The 19139-nt window shown below is 40.2% G+C and overlaps 1 protein-coding gene across 10 annotated transcripts in view; it reads left to right on the top strand.

Annotated features, from left to right (window-relative positions):
- Positions 1-19139, top strand: part of DYM (dymeclin) — a 402507-nt gene that overhangs the window by 20645 nt on the left and 362723 nt on the right. For 7 of the 10 annotated variants that reach the window (XM_077975471.1, XM_077975473.1, XM_028837927.2 and 4 more), the window contains one exon: positions 7058-7250. In XM_077975471.1, coding sequence (XP_077831597.1) covers positions 7111-7250 — 140 coding nt within the window. In that variant the 5' untranslated portion in view covers positions 7058-7110. Of the gene's footprint in view, positions 1-4555; positions 4654-7057; positions 7251-19139 lie in introns of those variants that run through there. The other 3 variants (XM_077975472.1, XM_077975475.1, XM_077975474.1) reach the window with 1 other exon arrangement.

Below are 19139 nucleotides of genomic sequence, written 5' to 3' on the forward strand. Positions count from 1 at the left end.
GTGTCCATCAATATGGTATTTGAGAAATTATAAAATGGAATGTTACACAGTTGTAAAAAGGAATGAAGTGGTTCATATACGGCTATATAATGACTTCCTATATATTGATGAGTGGGAATAGCAGAGTATAGAGGAATATATCATATGCTATGGTTTGTTTAAAAAGAGGTTGAACATATGTTTATAGATACACAGAATGTCTGTGGAATGATGTCCAAGAAACTGGGAATGTTTTCTCTGAGTTGAGAAGGTAGTTAGAAGATGGGATGGGAAGGAGACTTTTCACTGTATATCCTTTGAAGCTTTTGTATTTTGTACCATGTATATTACTGATACAAAAAGAACATAAACAAAAACATCTGACAGATTTTGTTAGTAGACTCTCTGATAGTATTGTTTCTCATTGTTGCTTCACCTGGTGGGAGGAGGAGGTTGATTCCAAAATAAAATTTTGTTCTTTTGAAAATTCAGCATTCATGTACTTAAACTCTCAGGGTAAAATTGCTTGCTTTTAAGGTATCACACAAAAATAGTAAGATACTGGTCTATTTAAATGAGAACAAATTGTTATGATTCTCATTTCTTTTGATCTGATGTCATTTTTATCCTGCTATAAAATTAACAGAATAAAAATTAAATTTATTAAAATAAGAAGCGCAGAGAAGGAAAATTGAGTACATGGTAGAGCCAGGAGGACCCATACTTAAATTGCTGTCAGTAATCCAACACTCTTTGAACTAACCCACTTTCATCCATACAGTTAGAGGTGCTTATTCAGTACACTAATATTAGGCCTATAATCCTAACTGCTAATTAGCATGAGTCCCCTGATAAATAGCGCACTGTAAACAAGTAGTAAAGGTCCTTTTTACTTGTTTGTTTAAACATATATTTTATTGAGGCATATTCAGGGTCACAGGGATTATTGGACAAATAAAAATAATTTGAAAGGTTTGGCTAAAAAGGAACCAGCAATATCCTTAAGTAGGTTGTGGAGGACAAAATCTGTTGTATACTCCTCAGAGTTAATGAAATTAATGCAGATCCCAGAGGACCCAAGAACATTACTTATTTTGTTTTTATTGAAAAAGTTCAATTTTGAATAAAATTTGAAAGAAATAATTTATTGGGTAGCTGGGAGAGGTGACTCATACCTCTAATCCCAGTGCTTTTGGAAACCTGGGCAAGAGGATCTCTTGAGGCCAGGAGATTCAGATTAGCCTCAGTAACATAGCAAGACCCTCATCTCTACAAAAAATTTTAAAAAGTTAGCAGGGTGTGGTGGCGTGTACCTGTAATCCCAGCTACTCAGAAGGCTAAGGCGGAAGGATTGCTTGAATCCAGGAGTTTGAAGCTACAGTGAACTATGTTCATGCCACTGCACTCTAGTCTGGGTGACAGAGTGAGACGCTCTCTCTAAAATAAGTAAATAAATTTAGTTTGGAAAACTAGTCTAAGTGAAAGAGCATTCTATAATAGGACACTGAGTAACTAGAATGTGAGATCCTAATATCTCATCATGTATAATATGGATGATGAATATGATAAAAAAAATATGTAACTTGTGAAAGAAAGTACCTATTAGTCTGATTTGTTGGCACCTCTCTGGGACATGTAGATTCTTTTTCGTTTGTTTGTTTTTGTTTTTGTTTTTGTTTTTTTTGAGATGGAGTTTCGTTCTTGTTTCCCAGGCTGGAGTGCAATGGCGCGATCTCGGTTCACTGCAACCGCCACCTCCGGGGTGCAAGCGATTTTCCTGCATCAGCCTCCTGAGTAGCTGGAATTACAGATGCCCACCACTTTGCCTGCCTAATTTTTTGTATTTTTAGTAGAGATAGGGTTTAGTGTTGGCCAGGCTGCTCTTTGACTCCTGACCTCAGGTGATCCACGCACCTCAGCTTCCCAAAGTGCTGGGATTACAGGCATGAGCCACTGTGCCCGGCCCTGTGGTTTTAATTGAGCACTTTATGAGATTAGGTTTCTCTTTTCTTAGCATATCAATTATACTTTTTTTTTCACTTTTTTAGTGGTTACCCTAGAGTTTGCAATCTACATTTACAAGCAGTCCAAGACTGCTTTTAAATAGCACAATAACAACACTACCACTTCATAGATTGTACAGTACCTTATGATAACGAAGTATTCCTAATTCCATCTGCCTGTCTGTTGTATTTTCAGTTCACACATACATTGCTGTCCTTCACTTCTTCTTTTTTTTTTTTTTTTGAGATGGAGTTATGCTCTGTTGCCCAGACTGAAGTGCAGTGGCATGATCTTGGCTCACTGAAACCTCTGCCGCCTGGGTTCAAGTGATTCTTGTGCCTTAGCCTCCCCAGTAGCTGGGATTACAGGCACATGCCACCGTGCTCTGCTAATTTTTGTGTTTTTTGTAGAGATGGGGTTTTACCATGTTGGCCAGGCTGGTCTTGAACTCCTGACCTCCAGTGATCCCCCTGCCTTGGCCTCCTAAAGTGCTGGGATTATAGGTATGAGCCACCATACCTGGCCCAAAAGTTTTTAATTTGATGAAGCCCAGTTTATCAATTTTTTCTTTTCTGGGTTGTGCTTTTTTTTTTTTTTTTTTTTTTTTAGTTGAAATCGCCATGTGGTGCCACCACACCTGGCTAATTAAAATACATTTTTTTTTTTTTTTTAAAGACGGTATTGCTATGTTGCCCAGGCTGGTGTCTAACCCCTGCCCTCAAGCGATCCTCCTGCCTCAGCCTCCTGAGTTGCTGTGATTACAGGCATGATCTACTGCATCTGGCCAGAAAATATTTTGTTTTTAATCAAAGTAGTATATGGACACAATTTTGAAAAGTCAACTAATATGACAGACTTAATGTAAAAAACTGCTCTACCACCCTCCCCACTCCAGAGTCCTTTTCCACAGGGGTGGCCACTTTCTTTTTCTTTTTCTTTTTTTTTTTGAGACAGAGCTGTGCTCTTGTTGCCCAGGCTGGAGTACAGTGGTGCGATCTCGGCTCACTGCAACCTCCACCTCCCGGGTTCAAGTGATTCTCCTGTCTCAGCCTTCCAAGTAGCTGGGATTACAGGCACCGGCCGCTACACCCAGCTAATTTTTGTATTTTTAATAGAAACGGGGTTTCGTCATGTTGGTCAGGCTGGTCTCAAACTCCTGACCTCAGGTGATCCACCCGCCTCGGCCTCCCAAAATGCTGGAATTACAGACGTGAGCCACCGCATCTGGCCACCACTTTAAAATCTATAAGCTGTTGCTTTGTGCTATTTACCTCCTTATTTATTTATTTAACTTGAGACAGAGTTTCACTCTGTCACCCAGGCTGGATTGCAGTGGCACAATCCCGGCTTACTGCAATCTCCACCTCCTGGGTTCAAGTGATTCTCGTGCCTCAGCCTCCTGAGGAGCTGGGATTATGGGCATACTCCAACATGCCTGGCTAATTTTTGTATTTTTAGTAGAGATGGGTTTTCACTGCGTTGGCCAGGTTAGTCTTGAACTTCTGGCCTTAAATGGTCCACCTACATTGGCCTTCCAAAATGTTGGGATTACACCACACCTGGCCCTGCTTCCTTATTTATTTATTTATTTATTTATTTATTTATTTATTTTTTTGAGATGGAGTCTCGCTCTGTCGCCCAGGCTGGAGTGCAGTGGCCGGATCTCGGCTCACTGCAAGCTCCGCCTCCTGGGTTTATGCCATTCTCCTGCCTCAGCCTCCTGAGTAGCTGGGACTACAGGCGCCCGCCACCGCGCCCGGCTAATTTTTTGTATTTTTAGTAGAGACGGGGTTTCACCGTGGTCTCGATCTCCTGACCTTGTGATCCGCCCGCCTCGGCCTCCCAAAGTGCTGGGATTACAGGCGTGAACTTCCTTATTTATAACTAATACATTTTTACTGTTTTTTGATTTACTAACTTTACATATTTTCTATTGAGCACTACCTATTATGGAAGATGAAGGTTTAGCAGTCATAGACCACCAATCCTGCTTCTTTTTCCGGAATCTTTTGAGAGTTAACTCACAATTTTTGGTTAAATATTTAGTATTTATATCATAGTGATTATATAAATACTGATTACTGTTGAATTTAGTCATATACTATGATTATATGACCTTTCTGAAGTAATTTCTGTTTTTCCTAAAGTATGTAGTCTATACAAAATTATTTACTTTATTCTCCATAAAACTATTATTCATTGCTTCCAAATTCTCCTACAGTGTTGTAACATTCCACAGAGTAAGGTTAGACACATCAAGTGAACTGTCAGTTCTATGCTTTCTTCTCCTGGAGATCCGCGAGCTGTTTTGACTCTTGTCCCAGCCTGCTGCGTGGCTGTGATTCTCTATACCACTGCCCTGTGTTGGATCCCTTGTTTCTTGAATTTCTTCTTTTTTCTTGGCTTACTCCCTCATGTGGAAGGAGTACATCTTGTAGCTTCCTTGTAGGTTCCTGGGAGGCCTTTTGAATCTTGGCAAATCAGAAAATGTTTTTATTCTACTTTCAAACTTAATTGATAGCTTGAAAAGCTATAGATTTCTGGTTAAATTATTTCCTTTTGGCCAGGCTCAGTGGCTCATGCCTGTAATCTCAGCACTTTGGGAAGCCAAGGCAGGAGGATTGGTTGAAGCCAAGGCAGAAGGAGTTCGAGACCAGCCTGGGCAACACAGTAAGACCCCATCTTTACCAAATAAAAAATATTAGCTGGGATTTGGTGGCATGTACCTGTAGTTTCAGCTACTTAGGAGGGTGAGGTGTGAGGATCTCTTGAGCCCAGGAGTTTGAGGTTACAATGAGCTATAATCACGTCATTGTATTCCAGCATTGTACTCAGCAACAGAGTGAGGCCCTGTCTCTTCAAAACAGAGCAAAACAAAAAACTGTTTTAATACTAGTGCTAGCTATGAATAAATCCATAATATTTTTTGCGAGTTTTAAAGTCTTATAAATGACAGCATACCATATCTATTAGGTAGCCTGCTTTTTTAAAAAAACATTTTATATTTTTGAGATGTATCCATTTAGCTCTGTTTCATTCATTTTCACTAGTGTATTATGTCCCCTTATAATTTTGATAGCTTAAAATACTATTGTAAGTTAGGAATTTATATATTTCAGAGTTTTTTTTTCTTTTTTTTTTCTTTGAGATGGCGTCTTGCTCTTGTTGCCCAGGCTGGAGTGTGCAATGTGTGTGATCTTGGCTCACTGCAACCTCTGTCTCCTGGGTTCAAGTGATTCTCCTGCCTCAGCCTCCCTTGTAGCTGGGATTACAGGCATGCGCCACCACGCCAGACTAATTTTGTATTTTGAGTAGACGGGGTTTCTACATGTTGGTCAGGCTGGTCTTGAACTCCGGACCTCAGGTGATCTGCCTGCCTCGGCCTCCCACAGTGCTAGGATTACAGGCGTGAGCCACCGCGCCTGGCCTTCAGGGTATTTCTTTTATAGCATTTTCTAATTGGGCAGCCCTACTTTTAAGAAATTAAACCTTATGATTAGCTGGCTTAATATAGAGGCTTAATTGAAGCTGAATTATTATTCATTTGAAGTTGAATTGAGTTATTGGGGCCCCTGTCCCCTTGCAGGAAGGATGAAAGTGGTGGCTGGCCTCAGGTTCAGGGGCAGGTGATGAGGAACCAGATCAGTATTTCTCTCTCAGATTCAGAAGACCCGGCTGTCCATGTGCATCATCGGGGAAGCCTCTTGCTCTCCGAATAAGCAGCTCAATCCAGCTTCCAAATTCTGACCATGGCTTAAGTGCCTTTGTGGAATGAGGAGGGACATGAGGAAGAAAGTGAGTCACTAATGTACATTCTCACCTGAGCTGAGCCACCTTTGGTCCCTGAGCCCATGTAGTTTCCTTTCGTTGTGATTATAATTTTAAAATAGTATAATTTATTATTTACCTTATCACCATTTTGTTATTCAATGGGAGACCTTTTCTGAACAAATCAAGATAAAATATGATCTAGAAGTGTGTTAAATGTGATTTAAGGAAGACAGTGATTCATATTTGTAACTAAACTATTAGTTTTCTTCCCTTAGTGACTGAGAACAACCAATACTGACTTTTGAGGAGCCTCGTGGATACTAATTATTTATTCACTCGCTTGTTCTTTCAACATACTGTTTAGGGAATTTTTTACATGCTAGTCTAGACAGTGGGCATAGAAAGATGAATAAAATAATTCCTGTCATAAAAATGTGCATGGTTTAGGAGAAGAGGCATATCAACAAAAACTACGTATATGCCCTATGGCAGAATGAGAGAAACATTAAATGTGATTCCTTTGTAACTGGGATCTCTTTCACTTGAAGTGGGTAATTCAGGTTTGTCCCCATGACCCCCATAAGTAGGGGCAGCACGTGGTAATTACTTGAGCTATATTCCCTTCCTTGTACATTCAAGCCATCCAGATTTCTGTATTTCTTTGTCACCATTGTTTTGGTTGTAAAACAGCTTCATTTTCAGACTAATTATAAGTTAGATTATTATGATTTTGCTTTGAGACATTTTCTTGGGTAGAGATATGCCCATCCTAAGATACATAGTACAAGTACCATATAGATTTGGATTTTTGTGTTTGTATTGGCTAAGACAGGTGTTAGCTCCATATTTATTTTTCTTTTTTTTTTTTTTCCTGAGATGGAGTCTTGCTCTGTCGCCAGGCTGGAGTGCAGTGGCACGATCTTGGCTTACTGCAACCTCTGCCTCGTGGGTTCGTGTGATTCTCCTGTCTCAGCCTCCCGAGTAGCTGGGACTACAGGTGTGTGCCACCATGCCCAGCTGATTTTTGTATTTTTAGTAGAGATGGAGTTTCACCATGTTGGCCGGATGGTCTCAATCTCTTGACCTCGTGATCTGCCCGCCTCGGCCTCCCAAAGTGTTGGAATTACAGGCGTGAGCCACCATGCCTGGCCTAGCCCCATGTTTCTTGTACCTTTGTATCTGATGTCTAATATATTTATAAATACAGAAAGATGTGATTTTCTTTAGTAAGTTTACAGTTTTTTTATAGGTAGACAATGACTTTTGAACAAGTTTAAAGTTTTTTTATTTTTATTTTTTATAGGTTGTCTTGTGGAAATGCAGGTTTAAGGACAAGTTATCTGCTTAAGGAAGAAGATGGGATCAAATAGCAGCAGAATCGGCGATCTTCCTAAAAATGAATACTTGAAAAAGTTATCAGGCACGGAATCTGTCTCTGAGAATGACCCGTTCTGGAATCAGCTTCTCTCGTTTTCTTTCCCTGCACCAACTAGCAGGTAAGAGATTGCCTGGAGATTGAAAATTTGGATAACGGGCCATATCAACTTGTGTGGTATGCAGATTAAAAAAAAATTTAGAAATGTTCTGTCTGTCTGGTCTGTCATACATAAATCAGTAGAAAATCCAAAAGATTTGAAAGTAGAAAATAAGCTTTTCTCTTCTTTTTACCCCACTCACTAGCCACCTCCCTTCTCTAGAGGTGAGCACTGGTGGCAGTTGATTTTGAATCATTCTAGAGATAGTATAGGTTACTTAAGCATATATCCCATATAGTTTCACAAAATTGTTTAAATACAAATGGTAGCATACTACATGTCCTGTTCTGTCCCTTGCCTTTTTTCCCACAGTTAAGTAAAATATATCTTGTATATGTAGCACATATGCAACTGCCTTATTCTTTTTAATGACTGTGGAGTATCTGTAGAATATATTTAATTGGTTTTCTGTTGATGAACATTTAGATTATTTCCAGTCTTTGTTATAACAGTTATTGCCACATACATCATTTCTTATACACACAAATATATCTTTAGTATAAATTCCTTGAAGTACAATTCCTGGGTCAAAGTGTATGTGCATTTGCAATTTGGTAGCTATGCCAAGTTGTGCTCCATGGAAGTTGTAGGAATTTACACACCTACCAGCAATGCATGAGAGGTATGTTTCCCCATATCTTTGTCTGTTTGATGCATTTTTAGACCTTTGACCTTTGCCAGTTTTGGAGGTGAAAAACAATATCTCATTTTTAATTATATTACAAAAACTGATAGACAATAATGTAGAATGACTAGAATATTGAATTCCCATACACTCAATAACTAGATTTTAAAAAATTTTATTTACTTTTTAAGAGCTTTATTATGATAGGCAGAATAGTAGCCCCCGAAAGATGTCCATATCTTTGTCTGCAGAATCTGAATATGTTACATTACATGGCAAAGGGGAATTCAAGTAGCAAATGGCATTAAGGTTATTAATCAGCTGACCTTGAAATAGGGAGATTATCCTGGATTATCTGGGCAGGGCCAATGTAATCACAAGGCTTCTTGAAAGTGGAAGAGGGAGGTGGAAGAGAAAGTCAGATGTGATGTGAGGAGGACTCAGCCTGCCCTTGCTGGCTTTGAAGATGGTAGGGGGTCATGAGCAAGAAATGTGAGCAGCTTTGCCGGGCGCGGTGGCTCGCGCCTGTAATCCCAGCCCTTTAGGAGGCCGAGGCGGGTGGATCACGAGGTCAGGAGATCAAGACCATCCTGGCTAACACGGTGAAACCCTGTCTCTACTAAAAATGCAAAAAGTTAGCTGGGCATAGTGGCGGGCGCCTGTAGTCCCAGCTACTCTGGAGGCTGAGGCAGGAGAGTGGTGTGAACCCGGGAGGCAGAGCTTGCAGTGAGCTGAGATCACGCCACTGTACTCCAGCCTGGGTGACAGAGCGAGACTCCGTCTCAAAAGGAAAAAAAAAAAAAGAAATGTGAGCAGCTTCCAGAAGCTGGCAGAGGCAAGAATGCAGATTTCCCTCTGGAGCCTCGGGAAAGGAATGCAGCTTTATTGACATCTGGATCTTAGCTCATTGAGTGTCAGACTTCTGACCTACAGAACTGTAAGATAATAAATTTATGTTGTTTGCACTACTAAATTTTGATAACTTTTATAGTAGCAATAGGAAAATAATACACTTTTTGAGGTATGTTTCATATATCATGTAATTCACCCATTTAAAGTGTATTATTCAGTGTTTTTATTCACATAATTGTGTAACAATCACCAATTTTAGAACATTATAATCCCAGAAAGGAGCCCTATCCCATGCCCATTAGCAGACATTCCCCCAAACTCTAGATTGCACTAGCAACCACTTATTTATTTATTTATTTATTTATTTTTTTGAGAGGGAGTCTCAGTCTGCTGGAGTGCAGTGGCACGATCTCTGCTCACTGCAAACTCTGCCTCCTGGATTCAAACAATTCTCCTGCCTCAGCCTCCCGAGTAACTGGGCTTACAGTTGCATGCCACCACACCTGGCTAATTTCTGTATTTTTTGTGGAGATGAGGTTTCACCATGTTGGCCAGGCTGGTCTCGAACTCCTGACCTCAAGTGATTCACCTTCCTCAGCCTCCCAAAGTGCTGGGATTATAGGTGTGAGCCACGGCGTCAAGCCACTAATTTAATAACAACTACTACTATCTTTGCCTCTTCTAGACGTTTCATGTAAATGGAATTGTAACAATAAGGGGTCTTTTGTGACTGGCTTCTTTTTTTTTTTCTTCTACTTTTTTAGAGATGGGGTCTTGCTCTGTTACCTAGGCTGGTCTTAAATTCCTGGGTTCAAGCAATCCTCAGCACCCCAAAGTGCTGGGATTACAAGCGTGAGCCACTGCACCCAGCTGTGACTGGCTTGCTTCACTGAGTGTAATATTCATACATGTTGTTGCATGCACCAGTACTTGCATTCCTTTTTTTTTGTTTTATTTTGGTTTTTTTTTTTTGTTTTTTTTTTTTTTTTTTTTTTGAGACGGAGTCTCGCTCTGCCGCCCAGGCTGGAGTGCAGTGGCTGGATCTCAGCTCACTGCAGGCTCCGCCTCCCGGGTTCACGCAATTCTCCTGCCTCAGCCTCCCCAGTAGCTGGGACTACAGGCGCCCGCCACCTCGCCCGGCTAGTTTTTTGTATTTTTTAGTAGAGACGGGGTTTCACCGTGTCAGCCAGGATGGTCTCGATCTCCTGACCTCGTGATCCGCCCGCCTCGGCCTCCCAAAGTGCTGGGATTACAGGCTTGAGCCACCGCGCCCGGCCTCTTTTTTTTTTTTTTTTTTGAGACAAGGTCTCACTCTGTTGCCCAGGCTGGATTGCAGTGGTGCGATCGTAGCTCCCTATAGCCTTGAACTCCTGGACTCAAGTGATCCTTCCACTTTACCTTCCCGAGTAACTGGGACCACAGGCATGCACCACCATGCCTGGTCTTGAACACCTGGCCTCAAGTGATCCTCCTTCCTCTGCCTCTGAAAGTGTTGGGATTACAAGCATGAGCCACTGCACCCAGCCTCCGTTCCTTTTTATTGCTGAGTGATACTCCATTGTATGGATATACTGCATTTTGTTTGTCCATTCAGAAATTAATAGACATTTGGATTGTTTCCATATTTTGTTCATTATTGTTTTTTAAGTATCTTAAAGTCTTTTTTTACATAACCATAATACCATTATCACACCTAACAAAATTAACAATAATTCCTGCTACCCAGTTCATATTTAAAATTTTCCAGTTGTTTTATAGTTTATTACAATTAGGAGCCAAATAAGGTGCATATGTTGCATCTGATGGTTCTTGTTCTTAAATGTCTTTTAAAGTAGAATATAGGTATCCACTTCCCACCTTGCCACTATTTTTTGCTTCATGTCATTTTTAAAACAAATTGTGTCAGTTTTTCTGTAGAATGTTCCATCTTCTCTATTTATCTGATTGCTTTTCACACCTTGTAACTTGTTCTTTTGTTCTGTGTATTTCCTGTAAATTGGAAATGAGATTTAAAAGCTTGATAAAATTTAGGTTAATCATTTTTGGTAAGGTTTTCCATATGTAGAAAAAGTGTGTTTTATACCAATTATCATACTAAGATTGATCAGAGTTTTGAGTGTAAATATTTTAGCATCTATTGATTTTTGTCTGAATCACCTGTTTTATGAGGTTACAAAATGGTAATATTTCTAATTTGGTCATTTCTACATTTATTAACTGGAGTTCTTCTGTAAAGAGGACTTTACGTCATCAATTAGGTTATGTAAAATATAGTTCTTACTATATTTATTACTAATTAAGGGTAAGCATTTCAGTTTTTTTCTTTACCGATTTTCAGGAAGGGGTTGGCGTAATCCTGACAAAGAAGTCTATACTTCTCGTTTCCCTTGACCTCAGAGGTAGAGGGCCTATTTGTCTGTCTTTTGAGGGTAAATTCATACACACACACACACACGTTTTTCCGTGTGACTAATAGCAGTCGTTTTTCTTTTTGATACCCAGTTCAGCAAGTTTTGGATAGTGGTCCTTATGGTTTTATTTGCCTTTCTTTAATAATTAAGGTTGTGTTTATTTTCATTGTTTAAGGAGTATTGGTATTTCCTTTTCCGGGAACTGTCTGTTTACATCTTTTGGCAATACATTTTAATTTTTAACTTTATTGTATACAGTTGGATTGAGCCTTAGAAGTTTAATTTAGTTTAAGCCGGGCGTGGTGGCTCACGCCTGTAATCCCAGCACTTTGGGAGACTGAGGCGGGTGGATTACCTGAAGTCAGCAGTTCAAGACCAGCCTGGTCAACATGGTGAAACCCCGTCTCTACTAAAAATACAAAAAATTAGCTGGGCATGGTGGCGGGCGCCTGTAATCCCAGCTACTTGGGAGGCCGAGGCAAGAGAATCGCTTGAACCTGGGAGGTGGAGGTTGTGGGGAACTGAGATCCGTGCCATTGCGCCCCAGCCTGGACAACAAGAGCAAGACTCTGTCTCAAAAAAAAAAATAAGTTTAACTTAGTTTATAATTAATCTGATGGCTTGGATTAGATGTATTTTATATTGAAGTGGTTACTTATTCTTGCTTCTGAGATCCTTGGAAAATTAAAGGTGGCTGTGGATTGGTGGGAAAGGTCATACTGGAGATGAGCTATGGCATCAACAAATTTTGAAATCATTTCCTTAATCCTTGCAGAATTATCATTGAGTACTGCTGCTCATGTGATAGTGATACGACTTAGAGGAAGAAAGGGCAAAATGGAGAGCATGATTTATCATCCAAAATAATTTTTCTTTTCACTTATGTAAATTCTAATGTAATTTATAAAGCTATTCCAAATTACAGTATATGGTTTTTACACTGAAATATACTAAAGTAGACTTTCCTAAATAGAGGTATGTACCATGTTTAAGGAATAAGGAGACTGCTGTTAAAATGTCACTTCTTTTCAAATTGACCTATAGATTGAAGACAATTTGAATTAAAATTCGAAAGCCTTGTTTTGGAAGATTGGGGGATCTTGATAAGTTTATTCCGAACTGTGTATGAAAAAGAATAAAGAACAAGAATAACTGAAATACTTAAGAATAATAAGAATAAGAATAAATGTATGTGAATGTACTTGTTTTATGTGGAGCTGGCATATCAGTGGGGAAAAAGATGAACTTATCAAGAAACAGTGATGGGAATAATTTGTTAGCCATTTTTGTCCACCTGTGCCAGTGCCTCACAGTTTAAGTTATTATGGCTTTATAGTTTATTTTGTTAATTCCTACTTTTACTCAAAAAAAAATTTTTTTTTGAGACAGAGTCTTGCTCTGTTGCCCAGGCTGGAGTGCAGTGGCATGATCTTAGCTCACTGCACCCTCTGCCTCCCAGGTTCAAGCAATTCTCCTGCCTCAGCCTCCCAAGTAGCTGGGACTACAGGCATGTGCCACCACGCCTGGCTAATATTTTGTATTTTTAGTAGAGAGAGACGGGGTTTCATCATGTTAGCTAGGACGGTCTTGAGCTCCTGACCTCGTGATCCACCTGCCTTGGCCTCCCAAAGTGCTGGGATCCCTTTATACCTTTCTCTTAAATCACCTGGGTGATTTAAGAAAAGGAAATGGCAGCCAGACGCAGTTGATCACGCCTGTAATCCCAACATGTTGGGAAAGGTATAAAGGGATCTTAGTGAAAAAACTGTAAAGTAAATAAACTGCATTGTAAATATGTGAGGGTATATTTATAAAGGTTTCTTCCTGCCCCCACCGCCACAAGTGAGTTTACACGATAGAGGTTTCGTTTGTGGTGTTGCATATACTTTTGGCCTGTCACTTTCTCTTTGGCACTGCCCTGCTCCTCGCTGATGGTATTTGATGTGTGACCTTCGGACTGAGGAGGCTTTGAGGTAGCACTTGCCCCCTCGTTGACAGAGTTAGGGACCAAGATTACCTAGTTTATGAATTATTCAGGACTAAGATGAATCTCAGTAGAAGAGACTCTGAATCTAGATAATTATGAGATTGTTCACTCTTGGAATTCCTTAGATACGTATGTACCGTCTTCAAGTAAAGTCCATTTTTGTAGCCAAAAATTGATGTTTGCTGCAATTTTTAGAAATACTAATAAGGCCTTTAGGGTGAATCTAATCCTTCCTTACTATTAACTATTTTTAGCATCAGAGTAATCAGATTTTGTTAGAGTTTCCACATGTGGTTCTAAAATCTTACTTAAATTATTTAATAGTTTTAAATTTTTCACTCTTAAAATTAGTTGTGCAGCAAAGGTCTGAAACAAAATGAAGAATAATTAAATACTAAAGGTTAATAATATACACTGGTTTTTTCCTAAATATTTTAAACTACTTATATGACTGATTTTCTTTTTTTGTTTTTTATCTTTTTTTTTTTTTTTGAGATGGAGTCTAGCTCTGTTTGCAGGCTGGAGTGCAGTGGCGTGATCTCGGCTCACTGCAACCTCCGCCTCCTGGGTTCAAGCAATTCTCCTGCCTCAGCCTCCTGAGTAGCTGGGACTACAGGTGCGTGCCACCATGCCCAGCTAATTTTTGTATTTTCAGTAGAGACAGGGTTTCACCATGTTAACCAGGATGGTCTCGATCTCAACCTCGTGATCCACCTGCCTTGGCCTCCCAAAGTGCTGGGATTACAAGGGTGAGCCACCGCACCTGGCTTATGACTGATTTTATACATGTTTCTAAACTACATAATGGCAGCAAAAATGAAAAACAGATCTGTGCTTATTATTTTTTGGTTCACAGGCATCTGAGGCTATGGTGTGTGTGAACATAACCATGTGTCATGGTTATCTTTGAGAACTGCTGGACCAGACTATCTCTGTGTATCAAACTATTATTCATTTATTTGTTTCTCAGGCTATAATGGTTAGCTAGATATATGATGTCTTTTGTCCTTAAAGGCTTATAATCTTTTTTTTTTTTTTTTTGAGACAGAGTTTCACTCTTGTTGCCCAGGCTGGAGTGCAATGGTGTGATCTCGGCTCACTGCAACTTCCGCCTCCCGGGTTTGTGATTCTCCTGCCTCAGCCTCCCAAGTAGCTGGCATTACAGGCATGTGTCACCATGCCCAGCTAATTTTGTATTTTTAGTAGAGATGGGGTTTCTCCGTGTTGGTCAGGCTGGTCTTGAACTCTCAACCTCAGGTGATTGGCTTGCCTTGGCCTCCCAAAGTGCTGAGATTACACGTCCAGCCAGGGCTTATAATCTTATCTGTAAATCAACAAACAAGTATGGTGAAATATGATAAAGGGTGTTATAGAAGAATTGCATTTTATGCATATGCAAACAAATATGCACATATATCCCTTCTCTTTTTTTGACAAATAATAGCACATATGTTACATACACTTTTTCACTTTGTGCTTTTTTTCATCAGTTGTATCTTGGAGAGCCTTCTATATATATTAACTTCCTCACTCTTTTTAATGGGAGACATATATACCAAAATTAATTGGATTTACCATTTGGATTGCTTCCAGTGTTTTGTTATTACATATAATGTAGCAGTGAATAACCTTATACAGGCTGGGTGTGGTGGTTCATCCCTGTAATTCCAGCATTTTGAGAGGCTGAGGCAGGAGGATCTTTTGAGGCCAGGAGTTTGAGACCAGCCTGGGCAACATGGCGAGACCCCATCTCTACAAAAAATAAAAAAATTAGCAGAGCTCAGTGGCTTATGCTTATAGTCCCAACTACTTGGGAGGTTGAGTCAGGAGGATCCCTTGAGCCCAGGAGTTCAAGGTTGTAGTGACTATGATCAGGTCAATGCTCTCTCCAACGTGGGCAATAGAACAAGACCCTGTCTCAAACACCACCATCACTAACACCACCACTACCACCTTATACATATGGATAGAAGTGACTTCTTGTACTATAAAGGAAACGTGACCAAATGACTTCTAGTAATGCTTCCAGTTTGTGTTGAGAGGAATGGGAATCAAGTGTAATAGGTTGGGAGTGTAGAAAGTGCTTCCCAACATATTTCATGATGTTTCAGGGTAAATCGATAAGGCTGCTCGGGTCTAGAGTGGTCTGTGGCTCTGAACAGTGTAGGGGCTCTAACTATGGAAGGGTGAACTGGGAAATAAAAATCTGTCCAACTGTTACCTGTTTTGGGCATACTTGTTAGAAAGTTGAGGATTAGAAGTAGAGTCCCTTGTAGGCTCTTGCTGAGTGGATTTGGAGAACACATTGTTTCAGAGACATTATTTTTTTTAAGTAGGATGAGTAGGTGGAAAGTGCAAGAAGAAAAACTAGGGCAGGAAAACAAAATCTGAGACATCTGCAGCAACGTACCTGGGATGTGCCGAAGGTCTGAATTTCTGTTACTGTGTAGGAAATGGAAAGTCCTATATCTCGGTAAGTGTATGTAACCAGCTAATAGCAGTATAGAGAATAATATCTTTAAAAAGTTATTTTTGTTTTAAATTAACACTTGATTTGAGTGTTAATACTTAATGAGCGTAGAGTTCTAGATTTGAGAGGAGCGCTGAGCAGTATAGCAGCAGCCTGAATACTCTTCTCCAGAGGAATTGTTTTGCTAAAAGGTGCAGTGACTTTGGGTGAAGTGTGAAGAATGGAGACCATGAAGCATGGCAGGGGGAACATGAATTTTGAAGCCAGACTGACCTTGCCTGAGCTCCACAACTGACTAGTTTGTGAATTTGGGAAAGCTGCTTAATCTCACTGAGCCTGTTACTGCTTTTGTAAAATGGAAATAATAATCCCTACCATGTAGATTCATAGGGATGATGAAACAACATCACACATGTAAAGTGTCTGACTTTGCTCTTCTTTTAAGGAGTAATTACCAATTAGTTTACAAAAGACCAAGGATTCTGTCTTGAGAGTTAGTCTAAAATATTTGAGGAATGAAAATAAGCAGCAGAAATTTAACCAATTTTCTGATGACAGCTTTATCTTGATGATTGAAAGTCCTGTGCCTCTTTTGAACTAATTGTTCTGCTGTTTTAAAAATTAGGCCAGACGGTGATTATAGTAATAGTCATCTTTGTGTATAAACAGTCTACCTTTTTTTTTTTTTGAGTCGCGTTTCGCTCTTGTTGCCCAGGCTGGAGTGCAGTGGCATGACCTTGGCTCACTGCAGCCTCCGCCTACCAGGTTCAAGTGATTCTCCTGCCTCAGTCTCCCAAGTAGCTGGGATTACAGGCACATCTCACCATGCCCAGCTAGTTTTATATTTTCAGTAGAGACAGAGTTTCACCATGTTGGTCAGGCTGGTCTCGAACTCCCGGCCTCAAGCAATCCACCCGCATCAGCCTCCAAAAGTGCTGGGATTACAGGCGTGAGCCACCATGCCCAGCCACAACCTACTTTTTATAAAGGCTACTTTTCAGAAAACTTTACTGTGTTATAGAAATTGTATTATGTGTACTGAGCACTAGATGGTGCTCATATAAGGCAAAAAGGGCAGCTCTTGGCACAGTCACTTAAAACTCATTTTTCTGAGTACCAAAGTAATGCATGTTCATTTTTAATACTTTTAAATACAGAAAATCACCAGGAAGGAAAACAAACAAACAAAAAAAAGATAAAAATAATAACAACCAGGAGTAACTTGTTAACATTTTGGTGTATATCATTTTAATTCTCTCCATTTTAATTTTTGTTTTTGAGAGACCCAGTCTTACTCTGTCACCCAGACTAGAGTGCAGTGGCATGATCTCAGCTCACTGCAACTTCCACCTCCTGGGTTCAAGCGATTCTCCTGCCTCAGGCTCCTAAGTAGCTGGGACTACAAGTGTGTGCCATGCTTGGCTAATTTTTGTATTTTTGGTAGAGACGGGGTTTCGCCATGTTGGCCTGGCTGGTCTCAAACTGCTGACCTCAGGTTGAAGCAGGAGAATCGCTTGAGCCCTGGAGACAGAGGTTTCAGTGAGCCGAGGTCATGCGACTGTACTCCAGCCTGGGAGACAGAACGAAACTCCGCATCCAAAAAAAAAAAAAGTGAGTATTTTTTTGATTAATATACCTAAAAAAATAGTTATGGAATGTCTTCCAGGTGCCAGGGACTCTTTTTAAGGACTGAAAACATGAATGACATGGTCCCTGCTCTCAAGCAGTGTACATGTTACTAGAGGAGATGAGTGATAAACAAGTGAAAAAATAAATATGTTAGGTCATTTCTGGAAGTGTCAAGTGTAAGAAAGAAAAGCGAAGCAGAGTGAGGTCATGGAGAGCAATAGCTTTAGGAGATTTCTTTAGCCAGAGAGTCTCTGGGAAAGCAGCATTTGAGCAGAGACATTAGTGACGCCAGGGAGTGAGCCTTGCATGTTTTGGGGAGAGTATTCCAGGTAGAGGGGCAGCGAGTGTAAAGAGGCTGAAGCAGGAGTAAGGTCTGCTCATTAGAGGAGCAGCAAAGGGCCTGTGTAGTAGAACAGCCAATATGAAACAAATTACATAGGAACTTGGCTGTGTGAAAGATTTTATAAGTTGTATCGTAGTCCAGAGATGAGCCTGTTTCAATGTCACTATTTGGGAATTGAGTCTAGTCTGCTATAATTTACTAACTATCCTATAATATGGAAAGATTTTATTCATGTATTTTTTTATTGTGGTAAAATAAACATAAAATTTACCTTTTCAACCATTTTTAAAATTATTGTTTTTTCGTCTGGTCCTCTTGACTCTTGTAACCTTTTCAACCATTTTTAATTGTACAGTTTAAAGTACGTTCACAGGGTTGTGCACCCATCCCCACCATCCCTTTCCAGAATGTCTTCATCACCTCAGATAGAAACGCTGTACCTATTAAACAATAACTTCCCATCCTCTCCCCCCAGTTTCTGGTCACCTCTATTTTTACTTTCTGTCTCTTTGAATTTGACTACTCTGGGTATGTCATATAAGTGGAATAATATAATATTTGTCTTTTTGTGACTGGCTTATTTCATGTAGCATAATGTTTTCTTTCTTTTTTTTTTTTTTTTTTTTTTTGAGACGGAGTCTCGCTCTGTCGCCCAGGCTGGAGTGCAGTGGCGCGATCTCGGCTCACTGCAAGCTCCGCCTCCTGGGTTTTACGCCATTCTCCTGCCTCAGCCTCCTGAGTAGCTGGGACTACAGGCGCCCGCCACCGCGCCCGGCTAATTTTTTGTATTTTTAGTAGAGACGGGGTTTCACCGTGGTCTCGATCTCCTGACCTTGTGATCCGCCCGCCTCGGCCTCCCAAAGTGCTGGGATTACAGGCGTGAGCCACCGCGCCCGGCCATTGTTTTCTTTCTTTTCTTTTTCTTTTTTTTTTTTTTTGAGGAAGAGTCTCTCTCTGTCTTCCAGGCTGGAGTACAGTGACGCAATTTCGGTCAGGGTAGCCTCCGCCTCCCAGGTTCAAGTTGTCCTCCCGCCTTAGCCTCCCAAGTATTTGGGATTACAAGCATGCGCCACCATGCCTGCTAATTTTTGTATTTTTAGTGGAGATGGGGTGTCACCATGTTGGCCAGGCTAGTCTTGAACTTCTGACCTCAAGTGATCTCCCCACCTCGGCCTCCCAAAGTGCTGGGATTATAGGTGTGAGCCAGTGTACCCAGCCTAGTGTCATGTCTTCAAAGTTCATCCATGATGTAATTTCCTTCCTTAAGGCTAATTACCCATTGTAGTTTTATACCACATCATATAATGTTTTCTAAACTTCAGTTTGCTGTACTCTTATCCTTTTAAAGGGCTTCCATTTCTCTTTAGCATTGTTAGTTTCCACTTGTCACTTTGACTTTTCTTTCAGGGATTTTTCTTGCGTGATAAAAAATGTAATTCTACTGAGATAAATGATAAAATAGAATGATGAAATGATAAAAGATAATGATAATATCATTCTGCTAAAAGGCTTCGCTAACATAAGCATCATTGT

This window comes from Macaca mulatta, chromosome 18 (assembly GCF_049350105.2).
Source record: "Macaca mulatta isolate MMU2019108-1 chromosome 18, T2T-MMU8v2.0, whole genome shotgun sequence".
Taxonomy (NCBI): domain Eukaryota; kingdom Metazoa; phylum Chordata; class Mammalia; order Primates; family Cercopithecidae; genus Macaca; species Macaca mulatta.